The sequence below is a fragment of the Camellia sinensis genome, chromosome 13, assembly GCF_055761805.1.
Source record: "Camellia sinensis isolate YWXY chromosome 13, ASM5576180v1, whole genome shotgun sequence".
NCBI classification, from domain to species: domain Eukaryota; kingdom Viridiplantae; phylum Streptophyta; class Magnoliopsida; order Ericales; family Theaceae; genus Camellia; species Camellia sinensis.
This window is the reverse complement of record NC_138973.1, coordinates 10,542,905-10,562,351: the sequence shown is the minus strand read 5'-3', so window position 1 is coordinate 10,562,351 and position 19,447 is coordinate 10,542,905. Positions and strand designations below refer to the sequence as shown.

Sequence of the window (19,447 nt, the reverse complement as noted above, 5' to 3'; positions counted from 1 at the left end):
TAATGTTTCACGACTACTTAAAGATAATAAATATATGTATACATCAAATTATTAATAAAACTCAATACAAATTAAAAATAAGAAAAAATCGTATTCATAAAAAAAAAAAAAAAACTTAACAAACCTCGTTTGTAATGAATAAATGACTAGAGTCCACTAATATTGCAGTACTTGCGTTGTTGCAATGAGTATAAGTATAATCCTTCCAAGCAAAAAAATAAAAAAATAAATGAAACTGGAAATACGTAGTAATGAGAAGCCAAACAAATTTTAAAAATTCAATTTTGGGTTACCGGAAATGTATCTTTTATTTGGTAGTTGGTTACTAGACGTATATTTTTTAATCGGCAATGTAATGCCGAACTATTTTATTTTGTTCGATTTCAAAGCATCGAACGAAAGTCGAACACCAGTCCAGAAAAATGAAACAAAAACCTACCAAATAAATAAATAAATAAACTCATCATTTCACTTTTTGGATGGTTTTTCACCATTGTTTCTTCATCCATTGCTTTCTTTAATGATCAAAACACTATGATTCTCACTTTTTGAAAAGAGACGTGTAAGAGAAAATAACAATTAAGAAAGGGAAAAGAGGAGTAGGGATTAAAGACCAAGGGGTGTAAGAAGATAACAAAATATATTTAATTTTAATGTTTTTTCCTTAAAGGTAATTTCACACATGGATAAAATTGGAAAGGAAAAAAAAAACTCAAATGGAGGGTGTAAAGAGGTAAAGTAGTGGTGTAAGTAGAATCACCCTTATTTTTTAACAATTTTAATGGTGTCAATTTACAAAAACCTCTCAAAATTTTTACATATTGCTTTATATTCTATAAAAAAAAAAATTCGGAGTTATGGGGTTGAATTGAACCCACTAAACAGTACTTAGCTCCGCCCATGGTTGTCTGTGGTGATTGCAGACCAAGACATCGACCATCACCACAGGTATTGCAAGCGACGAGACCAAGACAATGGATTGCAATGGGTGTTGTTGGGTTCTTCAGTGGTTACTATAGGACAAAAATGTCATATTGATTTATTTTTGATCAATCTATAAATAAATTCCTAACTGATGATTTTAGAATTAAATTTTAACTTTGAAATCTCATTTATTGAGTCTAATAATTCCTTCTAAATTTGGTAAGAAATGATGAGAAATCATGAAACTCTATTATTTTGACTATTTCATTTCTCATCAAAATGGTGAGATTGAGTGTGAAATAAGCTAATTGGTTATAAATTTGTTATAATACCGAGTTTTCCATTTAAATATAGAGGAGGAAAAAAAGTCTCACGCATATCCCTTTGTCACATGCTTCGCTTTCTTATACATCCAAAGATGACAATGAGAAAACATAATTATTTTTTTCTCTCTCTCACCCCATAATCCAAATCAAGAGAAACCTAATCCCTATAACATAAATTTGCCTTGGTTGTATTTTGCATAGGTTTGTCGGGAGCTGAGCTGAGCCCTACAAAATCTGAAGGCATATAGATGCAGATCATAATTTATTTATTTTGTATGTATACATGTTAGGATTAAAGGTCGCCCTTCTCTATGATACGTGAAAAGATGGAGGTACTTTTATCCTTTAGTTACTTGAAACAATTTTAAGTTTTTTAAATCATTTTTAAGTCATTGAGCTTGTTTGATTACATTTTACCTCCTTAAAAAATATATACATAATTTTTGTGATTTGGAGTAAAATGCAAAACTAGCAGTAGTTTTTAGAAACACCCGATTATATATAATAAAATTGTATAAGCTCAACCTATTGTTCTAGGATGCTTGATCTGTCTCTCTAAACCTTTTATATGTAAATTGTAAGCTGAGTAAGGGATTCGTATAATCCATAATTCAATCCGATTCAGTCTAATTGGGTAGGTTTGGATTATTTTTTAAATCCGTGGTTCGGTTCCGGATTGAAAATTTAAAAATCCACGGGCCACGAATCGATTTCAAATTGAACTCCACGATTCCAAATTGGAACCGATTCAGACAGTATTGAAATATTCTATATCTATAATATATACCCTCCACATAATATAATTTCTTGTTTCATAAAAAAAGCTAAAGTCTAAGTTGTAACAACCCAAACCCATGATTAGCACTAATTCATGCTTAAGTATGACTAACAAGTAATTAAGAAGAAATCATGAGTTACTTACGTGTGCATTGCATTATTTTTGTGTTTATATTTGTTTAACGTAGAAAGATCTGTTCATGTTTTTATTCGGTTTGCGAATTGAAGGCCTTATCAGCATCCGATTCAGAAATTGACTTGATTTATGTGCTATTTGAAATTTTTAGAACATTATGGTAGGTTTAATCAAGATTCAATTTGGAACAATTAAATTAGATTAATTTAATGCTCACTTATTTAGCCTTAATTAATTATCTTCAAGTGAGCCTATATAAGGCTTCTCATATGCCTTCATTCATTTTTTTTTCTTCATTCAACATATTTGAGCTCACCCAAACAAGCAAAATGTAGGAGAGAGAGAGAGGAAAGGAAAATTGAGATCAAAAGTTGGGATAGAAGAAAATTGCTAGGAGATTTGGTGAATTGCTCAAGATTTTGCTTAAGTGAAGCTCAATTGAGTAGCCTAGGTAAGAGCTCAACCTTACAACCTTGAAATTGAGTCATTTAGTACATGAATACAAATGAAATAGGTGAATTCATATGGGAATTGAGCCAGAATTTAAGAAAGCTTAGTCATTCCATGCATGCATATCCATATCATGAAGTTTTAAAGTTGTTTTCATGAGAATTCTCACATGCATGTTCATGTTTTGGTTGTAGTCTAAGAATTCACCATGTTTTTGAGTTGGATATTTCATTTGATCATGTTTTAGGAAGCTATGAACTCAAATTATACAAGCATGTCATATTTATAGCATATTCCTACATTTCAAGTTGAATTTTGCACAATTGGCAAGCTATTGGGCCATGATTTCTTGAAATGATCCTTAGTTCATGATGTTTTATGAGTTTCTAAGTGCTTTCTCAAGTTTTGGCCCAGGAAAATATAGTTTTGATGCTTAAAGATTGAGTTTTGAACTTGGAGAACAAATCTGGAAATTCCAGAATTTGCACCTACACTCAAGCGTAGGAGTTTACGCTCGAGCGGCCACTCTGAGTGTGTGCACTTCCGCTCGAGCGACCTGAAGTCCACTCGAGCATGAAATGCATGTTCCCAGAAGTTCATATGTTTTGCAGGTCGCTCGAGTGACAAAAGTCACGCTCGGGCGAAGGTCTGAGTCTCACGCTCGAGCGAGGATCGAGTGTCTGTCAAGCGTGAAAATCAAACAACTAGTACTTTTGTCAAAGTTTGCAGATCACTCGAGCGAAGAAAAGTTACGCTCGAGCGAACCCTCACATTTTGCATGTCCGCTCGAGTGTGAACCCTGTTTTCAACAAGTTTTGAAAAATGTTTTTCAAGTACATTGTTGCATCCTCATTCCATCATAGGCATTCCTAGGCCAAGATTAAAACACTATAATGAGGATAAAGGTTAGAAACACACTAAGGGCAAATGAAATAAGTTATGTACAATTCGAGCATGTGTTTCAACGTATGTATCTGTCATGTTATGTAGGTCACGTACCTCAAGTTAAGTGAATTACCTACTCTACTCGTCTATTTGGAGCCACCAGTTATCTGTGAGTAATAACTCTGTAAAGTTATGTTTGACTTTAATTATTTTCTGATGATATGAAATTATTAGTTTTCTGAAATGCTATGTTTTGTCTGAATGAATGACTGTCCAAATTTTCTTTGAAACGTAATTGTGGTATCCTTTGCAGAGGCCCTCGCCCAAGGGACATAATACTGTGACTTATGGTCATGAGGCCCTAGCCCAGGGGATGATACTGTGGCCCAGGCCCCCACGCGGGGGAAATAATACTGTGGCATAGGCCCTCGCCCGGGGAAAACAATACCGCGGCTCAAGTATGAGATATGTTACCCGGTACCGGAGGTTCCTTTATGGAACTTGATAAGCTTGACCAAAGAGACATGTTTATGCTAATAGATGTACCCCACATGATTTGAATACGAATAAGATTATGACTCTATTTCCGCTACCTGATTATGATTCTTATTTTCTATGAGATTTGAAATCTGTTTTGGACTTCATTTATTAAAATCATTACTTTGTTATTATTCACCGGGCTTCCGCACACTATTTATATTATATATGTAGGTGACCAGGTGCGTGATCAAACCCAAAGTTGAGGATTTGGCACTCCTTTTTTGTCAGTCAACCGTTGTACCTCCGATGAGGTTCCCTTGTGTGATCAAGTCAAGTCTAAGTGGCATGAGTAAAGACCATATGTTTTGTTTGTAATACGAGCAAGTCTTTTGTTTTGTGTATAAAAGCTATCTTCCTTTTTGGGCTACAACTGTCTCAAATGTGATGAAGACTAATGCATCATGATGTCACATACATTAATATATTATATAAGGTTTCAAATTTCTGTCACATGCATATTTGCACGACTCCATGGACTATTCATATTTGGTATAATTCCTTCCGCAGCCCCCAATTAAATATTATTCTGTTAAGAGGCCTTTGGTAATCCAAGGATTACTGGCCGGTTACGACGTTAAACCTTTAGGGGCGGGTTTAGGTCGTGACATAAGTGCTCGTTTGGCTAATATTTTGGGACTAAAAAAGCACAAAAAAGCAAAATAAGCTATATCTACTGTTTGAAAAGAATCAATCAATCCTAGGCTTTTCCATAATTTTAGCTTGCTAGATTTGTACAACACAGATCATCAAGGTTCTGCCTCACTAGATTCATTATGTAAAACCCACGATATATGTAGAATTATTTTTGGATAAAGTAGTAGTTAAATTAATTTGTATGGGTAATTTAGTAATTTTAAGGAATTAGGTTAATAACCCTTTATGTAAAAGAAGAAAAACAAAAGAAAAAAAAGAAAAGAAAAGAAAACAGAGCGGCGTGTATGTTGCGGAAGGTGAAGGCAACATTTGGAAAAGTTAAAGGTGAAGGCAGCAAGCAAGGGTTTGGGAAAAAAAGAAAAAAAAAAGAAAAAAAAACAAAACCAAAGTGAAGAAGGAGGATTCATAGAGTGGTAATTTTTCTTTATTCATCACTTAGGTAAGATTTATTTTATTGTATTCCTATCTATGATTTTAGTGTTAATATATCAATAGATGATTTTATGGGCATATATGATTAAATAATTATATTGATGTAGTCTATGTTGGGGTTCTCAATTTTGCTCAATTTTAGAGTATATTTTGCATTCCGTTTGGGTGGTTCATATTTTGAGATTAATATGTGATGGGTTAAGTTTAATGGTGGTGTGTTTGTGGGATACAAGATTGGCTACAAGCAATTACAAATTTATACATGTATATGAACAACAATAGGATAATATAGGTTGAGAATTTTTGAAGCCGTGATGACTTTGTTTTGATGCTGAATTATGGGGGTCCCTAATAGACAATTGGATTAATTTATTTTATTGTTGCTACAAGAAGAGAAGGATGGGTGCAAATAATAATTGTTTATGTGGTGTAATATTTTATTAGGTTTGTGAGACTGAGGTGGATCTTGGTCAATTGAGATTAGCTTGGGAAATATTATTTTAGCTGTTTGAGGTAAGTAACCCTCTATCACTGTTGGTTCATTTTTATTCCTACTGAAACGTTTAAAATTATAAATATTTATTTATAGCATTCATGTTCTCTTAAAATAGAATGTGGGTCAAGTATAAAACAATATCGAATATTATTATGAAAGTTATTTAAATATTTTGTGAAACTATTATGAAAATTGTATCAAATGTTTATTCTGAAAATATTGAATATTTTATTTTAAAGTTGTGTATTGTTTGAATTTTGAGCATCACTCTAGTCTGACTATGATTTGGACCCTAGCCAATGGGGGTTATTTATTGGCACATAAACTAGTTTCTTTTGGAGCTTTACCACCGGCCTATGTGTGGTTCTGGGCCTTGTCACGGGCTAAGTGACCGTAGTCACCAAGACTTGGGTTTTGTGAATCAAATCATTGAACCATTTGAATATTGAACCATCGATTTGAATAACGAATTTACTTTGAATTATCTTGTTGCCTTTTCAATTAAAATGGATTGTACATTGTATATTTTTAGTTAAGAAACCATCTTACAAATAATTGTTCATTTATTGAATTGTAGCAAAAATTATATTTATTGGTTACCGACTATTTATTTATTTTTGTATACTTGATCCAACTAGTAGTGATGGTTGATTATTTACTGGGCTATCTAGCTTACCTTTATTTTTTTTTTCAGATTCTGAAGAGTAGAGCTGCGTGGGATTTTTACATGTGGGAGTGCTGAGAGTAGGACTATGATTTAAGTACGTGGATTATTGTTTTGTTAATGGATTTTATTAGTGGACTTGGTGGATAATTTCATATGATAAGAATAATCAATTTTTATGGATTTTAGCATTATGATAATTAAGGATTTAATTGGAGTATTTTACATTGTTGGTCATGTGTTGGACTCTTAGCCTTGCATGCTCACTTAAATGAGTGTGCGGCGTTGTCACGTTACTTGGGGCATGACAATTTTGTGGTATCAGAGCCAAGTTATAATTTTAAAGGCTAGTATAGAATAGTAGTGAGATTGGGTAGATGTAGGATTGGGAACGCTTATAATTTGATATAATACTAATTTTATTTACATGTTATAGGGACTTGAGAATAGAATAAGATGAGGTTTTATTATTGATGCATTTAGGTTGTAATGGAACATGAGGAGACATTGGAAAATATGGCTAAGAATATACGCCAGGGTCAAACGAATAGACAGACTGGTAATAACAATCGGCGAGGGAACGTGACTAATAATGGTAGTGGTTCTCAAGCAGTCAGAGGAAATCAAGGGCAAGAGTTGGGACAACAAGAACAAGTTGCAATCCCCAATCCAATTGGAATGGTTCAAGTGCTTCAGACTTTGGCCGGGGTGGTGCAACAACAAACCACCATAGGGAATAACTTGACTAGACTTATGGAGCAACAACAATGGATGCAGCCAGATGTTGGGCCACAACCGAGGCCACGTTGTAACATTACTGCGTTTAAGAAGATAGCCTTGGCATTTGACGGAGCCACAGACCCTTTGGAGGCTGAAAAATGGTTGACAGAAATGGAAAAGTTATTTCCCGTTTAAGAATGCATTCAATGAGAAATACTTCCCTAGGAGTGTTCGTCTACAAAAACAAAGGGAATTTTCAAAGTTAGAGCAAGGGAATAAGACAGTTGCAGAATATGAAGCCCAGTTTACGAAGTTGTCTAAATTTGCATCAGCATTTGAAGCAGACGAGGATAGCAGAGCACGAAAGTTCGAAGGTGGGCTAAGAACGAACATTATGCAACAGGTGGTTCCTTTCGAGTTACCTACTTTTGAAGCAGTGTTGAATAAGGCTTTGTTGGTTGAGAGTGGCCTCACTAGAGCCCAAGAAGAGAAAGATGAGAATTATAAGAAGAGGCCTAGTTCTTCCAATTTCCAAACTAACAACAGTTCGAAGGGCAATGCTAAGAAACAAAACACTTCTTCGGTTGGGAGTTGGGGAATTCGAACTATGGGTGGTAGTGTTGATAAGAAGAATGATCAGATACAGTGCACTAGATGTAATGGGTTCCATTGAGATAGTGAGTGTCGTTGGAATACTGGGGCCTGTTTCTCTTGCGGGCAACAGGGGCACAGAATAGCTGATTGCCCTAACCGGAAGGGGCGTGAGACTGAACATAAAGCATGGACAAATAAAGGAGCATCAACAGACAAAGAGTCTTCAGGAAATCAAAAGAAAAATGGGGGTCATAAGCCAAAGACTCAGGGTCGAGTGTACGCACTCACGCAACAGGATGTTCAGACTTCTAACACGGTGGTGTCAGGTACTGTTTTAGTATCTTCTGTTTATGCACATGTGTTATTTGATTCTGGCGCTACAAATTCATTTGTGTCTATGGGATTTGTTGAGAAACATTGATGGAAATGTGTCTCTAGAGAGATCGACTTATGTGTTGAAACCCCGATAGGAGGTGTTATGGTTGCTGACTTAATTTGCAAATCTCGTGTGGTTAGTATAGATGACAGGAAATTGCTTGTAGACTTAACTGTTTTAGATATGCGGGACTTTGACATAATTCTTGGAATGGATTGGTTGGCAACCAATTATGCTTTTGTTGATTGTCGAGGCAAAAGGGTAGTATTTCAGATTCCTAATTAGCCAGAATTTTGTTTTGTGGGTAGTGGGGTTAACACTCCTCTTCTGGTAATCTCAGCTTTGAAAGCTAGACGGTTGTTAAGGAATGGTTGGAAGGGCTATTTAGCTTCTGTGAAAGATACCCGTGAGACTGAATTGAAGCTAGAGGATATTCTAGTTGTGAAGGAATTTCCCGATGTTTTTCCTGAAGAGTTACCGGGGTTGCCACTAGATAGAGAGATTGAGTTTGCCATTGAATTGATACCAGCATGGGTCCTATCTCCAAGGCTCCGTATCGGATGGCCCCAACAGAGTTGAAAGAGTTGAAGGAACAATTACAAGAGTTACTAGATAAGAGCTTTATTCGGCCTAGTGTTTCTCCTTGGGGTGCACCTGTTTTATTTGTGAAAAAGAAGGATGGTAGTTTTTGCCTTTGCATTGATTATCGAGAGTTAAACAAGGTAACAATTCAAAATAAATATCATTTGCCTAGGATAGATGACCTATTTGATTAGTTGGAAGGAGCACAAGTCTTTTCCAAGATTGACCTTCGTTCTGGCTATCACCAGTTGAAGGTTAAGGTGGAAGATATACCTAAGACAGCCTTCCGAACTAGGTATGGGCATTATGAATTTTTAGTGATGCCGTTTAGGTTGACCAATGCGCCTGCAACTTTTATGAATTTAATGAACAGAGTATTTAAACCCTTCTTAGATTAGTTTGTGGTAGTTTTTATTGATGACATTCTTGTGTAGTTGAAGAGTAAAAAGCAGCACGAAGAACATCTGAGAATAGTGTTGCAGATATTAAGGGAGAAGAAATTATTTGGTAAATTAAAGAAGTGTGAATTTTGGCTGGAGAGTGTATCATTTTTGGGACATGTGATATCTAGAGATGGGGTGTCTGTTGACCCCAAGAAAGTGGAGGCAGTGGTAGAGTGGAATAGGCCTACTAGTGTCACTAAAATTCGTAGCTTCTTGGGTTTAGCAGGTTATTATAGAAGGTTTGTTGAGGGATTTTCCCGAATTTCTATGCCTTTGACTCGTTTAACACAAAAAGGGGTTAAATTTGAATGGTCTGATGATTGTGAGAAGAGTTTCCAAGATCTAAAGAGTCGATTGGTGTCTGCTCCAGTACTTATAGTTCCGTCCGGAGATGAAGGTTTTACCACCTATAATGATGTATCGAAGATGGGCTTGAGTTGTGTCCTGATGCAGAATGATAAGGTAGTGGCATATGCGTCTAAGCAGTTGAAACCATATGAGCAGAATTATCCTACGCATGATTTGGAGTTGGCTGCAGTGGTGTTTGCATTGAAAATCTGGAGGCACTACCTTTATGGGGTGAAATGTGAGATATTCACTGATCATAAAAGTTTAAAGTATATTTTCACTCAAAAAGAACTGAATATGAGGCAAAGGCGATGGTTGGAGCTATTAAAGGACTATGATTTGACTATCAATTATAATCCAGGAAAAGCCAATGTAGTTGTCACGCCCCCAAACCGCCCCTAGTAGTTTGGTGCCGTGATGGCCAGTAATCCGAGATTACCGAAGGCCGACTTACAAGAATCATACACAACCAAAGTATAAAATATGGGGCTTACAAGTGCGGAAGCAACATAAATACATATACTGAATCTAATAGTCCATGAGAGCCGTGCTTAAGTCCAATGAAATGACATACATTTTTACAAAGTCTTACAACCTAGATACAATAAGGGAATGAGATACAAAATACATATTGACCAAAAGGCTTCTCAAGCCGACATATACAAGTACACATGAAATATAGACTAAGAAGCATAATCTTCAAGATGGTACAAAATGCTAATCCAAAACACGTCGGCAATGCACCCAAAAACACATCGGCTACACGTCTAGGCCTCATTGCCTTCTTGCTCATCACCTACATATATATATAGAGAGGGTGAGCTTGGATACTCAGTGAATGATATTAGAAATAAAGGTTTTGCATGATTGATATCCAAGATTTCTTTCAAAACAATACATAGCATACTTTACAATCAAGAGGGAAATCAAGTTCATTGCCGGCCTTTCAAGTTCTTTGGATGTTATTACATCTACTTAATACAAGGGGGTGATGACAATTCCAAGACAAGAGTGCAGTTGCATTATAGTCCCCTGCAACTAAGGACTTTCAAGACAAGAGTGCAGTTGCATTATAGTCCCCTGCAACTAAGGACTTTCAAGACAAGAGTGCAGTTGCATTATAGTCCCCTGCAACTAAGGACTTTCAAGACAAGAGTGCAGTTGCATTATAGTCCCCTGCAACTAAGGACTTTCAAGACAAGAGTGCAGTTGCATTATAGTCCCCTGCATCTAAGGACTTTCAAGAAATGTCATCAAAACAAGATAGTGCTTAATATACAAGTAGGGATAGTCATTCATGCAAGATCAAGTACTTTTCAAAACAAGGCAAGACGAGGTTTATGAAAGCAAGTGTAACATAGCTTTATTAAAAATACCACTCACATAGTTTCTTCAAACGTCGGAGTCGAGACAAGCCCAAGTCCTACAAACACATGGCAAAGCCTATTGAATGCACCTTCAACAAGTTTCGTATGTACACAATTGATTTCGAAAAACATGCTGGGCACCAACCAGGTCTAGGCCGAGGTTCCACACCTCCTCGCCGAGGTGTGTTCCCGAGGGCCTCATGCAAGGAAAAGAGGTCGGGAAACTCCGGGTTTCCCTCTGCTGATGAACATGAAGAACATGAGTGTGAAAACATGAAAAATATGAATGTTCAATCATAATCTGTCATCACAAATCTGGGATTTTCATGCCATGAGTTTGAAAACATGGACCTGGGTACCCGTACTTGGAATTCTTGCGGAAATAAACACAAAAACATGATTCTTTATGCAAGTTTTCGGATCAAAACAAGACTTTCTTGAAGAACACATGAATGTCATTTTCTCTTTCTAAAATCGAATTTCAAAACAATGCATGGCTTACAAATCATATCCGATCATGCAATGCAATAACATGAACATAGAGAACATCATGAGCAGATCAAGAATCTAACCTTAGAACACGGATCTAACGGTTCGATCTCTAGGAATCAAGCTTGAAGATCTACTTCCTCACTCTAAAACTCTTTCTTCCTCCTAGAGCTTCTCTCTCTACAAGGCAAGTTTATGATACCAAATGATAGTTTTCTTTACCCGGTTCTGGGGTTAACCTTCTACTGAGACACGTGGCGGCGACTGGTTGGGTTTTTCCTGAAAAGGTGGCTGACAGGCCAGACAAAGCATGGTGGAAGGGTGTTCAACAAGTAAAGCGGTATGGGCTCTCTGACGAGGCAATGACATCGGCTAATAACAAGGCGTATTCAACAAGCTACACGGAATGGCACTCCGGCAATGGGTGACATCGGCTAACAAAAGGACTTCGGCAACTAAGGTGACAATGACCCCGGCTAGGAAGGACAACACTTGACTAAGCTGTGCCACATCTTGGCCTAGATGCGCCACACCTCGGCCTAGGTCATACCACTCCAGGACGAGATCACTGGGGTGCAAGGTAACATCTCGGCTAATGTGTCAAGGCAAGGACGGAGGTCAACAAGGGGTTCCAAGATACTTCTAGACTGAGGATGACCTCGGCTTGGAATGATCTAGGCGTAACGTAACCTAGGCTTGGAATAACATCGGCTAGTATAACTCAGGCAAGGCGTGACCTAAGTTTCACATCAAGGAAGGAACAAGACAAGCATACTACACTTAGACAAATTACAAGGCTTCAAAACAAGACATGGATCACATTCGCTCAAGCGAAACAAGTCACAAACATACACATGCAAGCTTAACAAGTCATAATCATACCGATGCTCGTGAACATGATGAGGACATAAAATGTGGGTTCCTACAGCAGTGGCGGATGCCTTGAGTAGAAAGACCCCGAGTAATTTGGCTACCTTGATCACTAACCAAAAGAATATCTTAGAGGACTTGTAAAGGTTGAATATTGAGATTAGATGGCACAAGCATGGAGTGCAGTTGGCAAACCTTAGGGTTTAACCCACATTGATTGATAGAATTAAAGATGCTCAAGGAAGAGATCCTCAGTTACAAAAACTTAAAGCTAAAATGGGAATAGGGCTACAGATGGAATTTTGTATGCATAAAGATGGAACCTTGAGATTTGGAGAGAGGTTGTGTGTGCCTAACGATTTGGAGCTCAAGAGAGAAATCCTGAGAGAATCTCACAGTTCAGGATATACAGTACACCCAAGGAGCACTAAAATGTATAAAGACTTGAAGAGGAACTTTTCGTGGGATAATATGAAGAGGGAATTACTCAGTATGTTGCTCAATGTTTGTTATGTTAATAAGTGAAAGTTGAACATCAGAGACCTGCAGGTAAGTTACAACCTCTTCCTATTCCCGAGTGGAAGTGGGAACATATTACCATGGATTTTATGACAGGGTTGCCTAGGACCCAAGGTGGTAACAATGCTATTTGGGTTATCGTTGATCGATTGACTAAATCCGCTCACTTTCTAGCTTTTAAGGTAGGGTTCTCCTTAGAGAAGTTTGCAAATTTGTATATCAAGGACATTGTGAAGTTGCATGGTATTCCGATGACCATAGTGTCTGATAGAGATAGTAGATTTGTATCTATGTTTTGGAGAAGTTTGCATACAGCTTTGGGTATTAGTTTGAATTTTAGCACTTCCTTTCATCCTCAAACTGATGGACAGTCAGAGAGAACTATTCAAACCTTGGAAGACATGTTGAGGGCTTGTGTTATTGATCTTGGAGGTTCTTGGGATGAGCATTTAGCCATAGTGGAATTCTCTTATAATAACAGTTATCATGTGAGCATTTAGATGGCACCATATGAGGCTTTAGATGGACAAAAGTGTAGATCGCCTATTTGTTGGGATGATGTGGGTGAAAGGAAGTTGTTAGGGCCTGAGATTGTGCAACAAACAGTGGACAAGATCAATCTTATTAGAGAGCGACTTCGCATGGCACAGAGTAGACAGAAAAGTTATGCAGATAATAGGAGACACGATTTGGTGTTTGGGGTTGGAGATCATGTGTTCCTTAAGGTGTCTCCTATGAAAGGAGTAATGAGGTTTGGTGTTCGTGGTAAATTGAGTCTTAGATTTGTTGGGCCATTTGAGGTTTTAGATCGAATTGGTGAGGTAGCTTACAGACTTGCCCTACCATCTTCACTAGCTGGAGTTCATAATGTTTTTCATGTCTCAATGTTAAGGAAGTATATACCGGATCTTAGTCATGTGATTGATCATGCACCGTTGCAGTTTAAGGAGGATTTGCCTTATGAGGAACACCCTATATGAATTGTTGATAGGAAGGAACAGGTTTTGAGGCGTCAAGTCATCCACTATGTTAAGGTTCAATGGAGCAATCACTCAGAAAAAGAAGCAACTTGGGAACTCGAGAATGAAATGAAACGAAAGTATCCACAACTTTTTGAGACTCCAGGTATGTCAAATTTCGAGGACGAAATTTCTTTTAAAGAGGGAAGAATGTAAAACCCAAGATATATGTAGAATTATTTTTGGATAAAGCAGTAGTTAAATTAATTTGTATGGGTAATTTAGTAATTTTAAGGAATTAGGTTAATAACCTTTTACGTAAAAGAAGAAAAACAAAAGAAAAAGAAAAGAAAAGAAAAGAAAGAAAACAAAGCAGCGTGTATGCTGCGGAAGGTGAAGGCAACATTTGGAAAAGTTAAAGGTGAAAGCAGCAAGCAAGGGTTTGGAAAAAAAAAAAAAAAAAAAAACCAAAGTGAAGAAGGAGGATTCATAGAGTGGTGATTTTTCTTTATTCATCACTTAGGTAAGATTTATTTTACTGTATTCCTATCTATGATTTTAGTGTTAATACATCAATAGATGATTTTATGGGCATATATGATTAAATAATTATATTGATGTAGTCTATGTTGGGGTTCTCAATTTTGCTCAATTTTAGAGTATATTTTGCATTCCGTTTGGGTGGTTCATATTTTGAGATTAATATGTGATGGATTAAGTTTAATTGTGGTGTGTTTGTGGGATACAAGATTGGCTACAAGCAATTACAAATTTATACATGTATATGAACAACAATAGGATAATATAGGTTGAGAATTTTTGAAGCCGTGATGACTTTGTTTTGATGCTGAATTGTGGGGGTCCCTAATAGACAATTGGATTAATTTATTCTATTGTTGCTACAAGAAGAGAATGATGGATGCAAATAATAATTGTTTATGTGGTGTAATATTTTATTAGGTTTGTGAGATTGAGGTGGATCTTGGTCAATTGAGATTAGCTTGGAAAATATTATTTTAGTTGTTTGAGGTAAGTAACCCTCTATCACTGTTGGTTCATTTTTATTCCTACTGAAACGTTTAAAATTATAAATATTTATTTATAGCCTTCATGTTCTCTTAAAATAAAATATGGGTCAAGTATAGAACAACATTGAATATTATTATGAAAGTTATTTGAATATTTTGTGAAACTATTCTGAAAATTGTACCAAATGTTTATTTTGAAAAATATCGAATATTTTTCTTTAAAGTTGTGTATTGTTTGAATTTTTGAACATCACTCTAGTCTGACTATGATTTGGACCCTAGCCAATAGGGGTTATTTATTGGCACATAAACTAGTTTCTTTTGGGGCTTTACCACCGGCCTATGTGTGGTTCTGGGCCTTGTCACGGGCTAAGTGACCGTAGTCACCAAGACTTGGGTTTTGTGAATCAAATCATTGAACCATCTGAATATCGAACCATCGATTTGAATAATGAATTTACTTTGAATTATCTTGTTGCCTTTTCAATTAAAATGGATTGTACATTGTTTATTTTTAGTTAAGAAACCATCTTACAAATAATTGTTCATTTATTGAATTGTAGCAAAAATTATATTTATTGGTTACCGACTATTTATTTATTTTTGTATACTTGATCCAGCTAGCAGTGATAGTTGGTTATTTACTGGGCTATCTAACTTACCCTTTTTTTTTTTCAGATTCTGAAGAGTAGAGCTGCGTGGGATTTTTACATGTGGGAGTGCCGAGAGTAGGACTATGATTTAAGTACGTGGATTATTGTTTTGTTAATGGATTTTATTAGTGGACTTTGTGGATAATTTCATATGATAAGAATAATCAATTTTTATGGATTTTAGCATTATGATAATTAAGGATTTAATTGGAGTATTTTACATTATTGGTCATGTGTTGGACTCTTAGCCTTACATGCTCACTTAAAAGAGGTTGACAGGTTTTCAAAGATGGCGCATTTTATTCCTTGTCGAAAGACTTCAGATGCCTCTCATATCGCTCGATTATTCTTTCGAGAAGTAGTTCGTTTGCATGGAGTCCCTCAATCCATTACCTCAGATCGTGATGTCAAGTTCCTTAGCCACTTCTGGGTGACTTTGTGGAAGATATTTAACACAGCCTTGAATCGTAATTCAACCGCGCATCATCAAACAAATGGTCAAACAGAGGTGACTAATAGGACTTTGGGCAATTTGGTTCGCAGCATTTGTGGAGACAAACCAAAGCAATGGGATCTTGCTTTGCCTCGAGCAGAATTCGCATATAATAGCGCAGTTCACAGTGCCACAAGAAAGTCACCATTCTCTCTAGTGTATGTCACGCCTCCAAAACATGCAGTTGATTTGCTCCGTTTGCCTCGGGGTCCAAGAGTGAGTACTGCCGCCGAAACCATGGCCAAACAAGCCCAAGCAGTATAAGAAGAAGTACGACAGAAGCTGGAGGAAACAAATACCAAATATAAGGCAGCCGCAGACAACCATCGGCGCTCCAAATTGTTCAAGGAAGGAGATTCAGTAATGCTGTTTTTGCGCAAAGACAGATTTCCAGTCGGCACATACAACAAATTGAAGCCTCACAAGTATGGTTCACATAGGGTGTTGAAGAAAATCAATGACAATGCTTATGTGATTGAGCTACCAGACGACATGAAGATTTCCAAGACTTTTAATGTAGCCGATTTATATGAGTAACATGCTGAAGAACCCCTCTATCCAAAATCGAACTCAAGGTCTAGTTCTCTCCAAGAAGAAAGGACTGATGTAGAACAAGTAGCTGAAGACTTCTTGGAACAATTGGACAGACAAAAGGCAAGAAAGATGTAGAACAAAATTCTATAATTTTTATATTTCTTAATTTTATTTAGAATTAGGTTTTTGGCTAGGATTTTAAATAGTTTAGAATTTTTAGTCTCTTAGGTTTCCTAGTTCTCTTCGCTTTCTTAATTTGTATTGATTTAAGTTTCCTAACTTATTTTGGAATCACTTTTCCTACAAGTATTAGGTTTAGTTTATTCACTTTTCCTACAAATATTCCACTGCGTCAGTTTTTTCGTTACAATGTTGATGAATTCCTGTGTTGATTGTGGCCTTTTTGCCTTTGAAAATAACAGGTTGTTGGCGATGTAGCCCTTCAGCGTCATGCCGGGACTCGTTTTACTGGGATAGAGTTTGTCAACTGATTTAGAGAAAGATATTTTATTTTGGCTCCTTTTACTCATTTGAAAATTCAAAAAATTATGTGCTAGCAAGTGTTGTTTGGATGTATATCTATATTATTATATGAAGTGAACACCATGTTTGGTGTTAGGGACAGTTTGATATGCATTATAATATAAAATTCTTTAAATGGTTAGCGTAATTAAATATGTACAACAATGCTTGATCTATCAATGATAATGCCACAAAAAGCAAATTGTGAATAAAAAAATAAAAAAAAATTTACCGGAAAGAATATGTGAAATTGATGAGTTGAAAATAGTTATTGAGACAGTTTATAATTTGTTTTCTTCTTGAAAATAGTGTTTGGCCTAGCTCATGCAGTTTATGTGATAAAATATGGCTTAAATAAATTGAAAAGAGTTAATTATTGAAAGAACAAGGGTAAAATGTTATTAATTTTTGTTTTATGATTGTCAATTTCAATTTATAACTTGTGCCAAATAAGTTTATGCTTATGTAATTATTTGAATATTATTCAGTGCTTAGGCTCAGAAAGTTTCTTAAGTAGTTTAATTAAAAACTATTGGAATCTACGTAACTAATCAATTTAATTTTCTGAAATTTTTCTTGCTAAAATATGACAAAGATACCTTAACGCTTTATTTAGTTGAGAGATTTGAGAAAAGATTTATAAATGAAAAGAGAAAGAGAAAAGGTATACTAAATTTCATTTATTTTTTCTCCTTCCCTTTTGAAATTTTTTCCTAAATCTCCCAAATCAAATATAGTGCAAGTGAAATTTTATTAGCCTCTTTTCCCACCATTACCACCACTGGCCATCACAGCCTCTAGCGGCCACTGGTTGCCTTCAGCGAATGTTCTCCGGCCCATCAATCACCATCGACTTTCCAACAAACATTTTTTTATGTGAATTTTCAATGATCATTTTCAAAAGACAATAATTAAACACCACCGCTTAGCAAATAACAAAAAAATCTATTCAAAATCTATTATTTTGTAGATAGTAAAATTTTACTTTTTTTTTTTTTTTTTTTTGGGAGAACGTAAAATTTTACTTTGCATGTGTAAATTTAGCACTAAAACAATAATTTTTCACTATTATCATCACTAATTACTGCATTTATTATGATTTTGTTAGTAGAAACGTTAAATGGAAAAACTCTCAAAACAGTGAATAAATAATGTTACTAGTGTAAAATTTTAGGAGAATTTGGTTAAAATTCGCTCATAATAAAATTTTAATGCATTAATAATAAGTATAATTTTTGAAAAAAAAAAATTCAACACATATTACTATTACCAAAATATCCTTAGTGAGTAATTTAATATTTTAAACTTTAAAATGATATAACTTTTGATTTACATGTCGCTTTTTAATAAAGTTGGTAGTTTTAGAATTTTCTCATCAAAATCTATTAAATAAGATTCAGGTTGACTATGAAATTCTTAAAAAAAATTTGTCAAAATTGACGTAAACAATAAAATTTTACCTTGTTTCAAAGTAAAAATTGACTCTAATTTTTAGTAAAATTTTATTCTAATTTACAATAAAATTTTATTGTCTCTTATAATCAAATCTTCACCAAACAAAATTCAAACCAAAATAAAATTGTAATGTAAAATTTATCAACAACAAACAAATATAAAAATTCAACAACTATTGATTAATTTAATTAAAACACAATAATTAATGAGAAATTATTATTAAAACATCAAATCAGTGTTGTCTCAGTGCTTTTGTGGGCATTGCATTGCAAATTTGCAATAACCGGTGCCGGAACAGTAACCAAAGCATTTTTTTTTTTTTTTTTTTAAATTTTGGAACAGAAGGATTATTGCTGGTTTAACTCAGTTTTTTTATCTTCTCACTCAAATTTCTCAAGTATATATGAAAAGGTGAGCTTGTCCAAAAAGAAATAAAAATATGTTTCTGTGTATTCCATCAAGTATAGGTGTCTAAGTAAGGGAGTTTATAGAGAGAAAATTTATAAACCGTCTTTTTCGCCAAAGAAAGACTCAATAGAAGGGTTTTTGTCAAATTTTAATAAAATTTTATTATTTGTTACAAAAAGAATGGACAATTCTGGTCGTATTCTTGTCACAAATATGAGGTTTTCGATATCAGATTGAGTTCATCAATAATAAATTAATAATAAATCAAAGATGGTGGTTAATGGTGAAACAGGTGGTTGCTGGTAGTTTTCAGTAGTAGATTTTAAATGATAGTAGTTTCCAACAAAAAAATATTTTGGAGCTCTAATAGCTCTAATGTGTATGTAGGGCCCATCTAATTTGATGTTTTGACCTTCTTGTTGTGTTTGTTTTTCTTTTTTCTTGTTTTTTTTTTTTTTGACTTTTTACTTCATTAGAGCTTTAATTTTAGACAGAGTTTCCAATAATAGATCTCACTTGGTAGATGAAGTGAGGGGACCATAAAGATCTCGTTTAGAAAGTGATTGTTTTTAAGTTTTTTTAGTTATTTGATATTTTTAATAGATTATGTTAATTTTTGTTTTTAAAAAGATGAGTTGAATTTTTTATTTGATTGTTATATTGAAAAATGTGAGAAAATAAATAATAAAATTACAAAAATGTTAGAAATCTCAAAAATTTTATTAAAAATTTACCAAATATTTCACATGAGTGTAGACTCACATAGGACCCACATTATGTGAGTCTCATACCCATATGAAACA

The 19,447-nt window shown here is 35.1% G+C and overlaps 1 protein-coding gene across 1 annotated transcript; it reads left to right on the top strand.

The window, feature by feature from the left end:
- Positions 1-8,076: 8,076 nt before the first annotated feature.
- On the top strand, positions 8,077-13,572 carry LOC145805206 (uncharacterized). Its single transcript, XM_082900270.1, has 5 exons — positions 8,077-8,227; positions 8,315-8,508; positions 8,991-9,063; positions 9,226-9,461; positions 13,093-13,572. The coding sequence occupies exons 1-5, from the start codon at positions 8,077-8,079 to the stop codon at positions 13,570-13,572; spliced, it is 1,134 nt and encodes a 377-aa protein (XP_082756396.1).
- Positions 13,573-19,447: the final 5,875 nt, after the last annotated feature.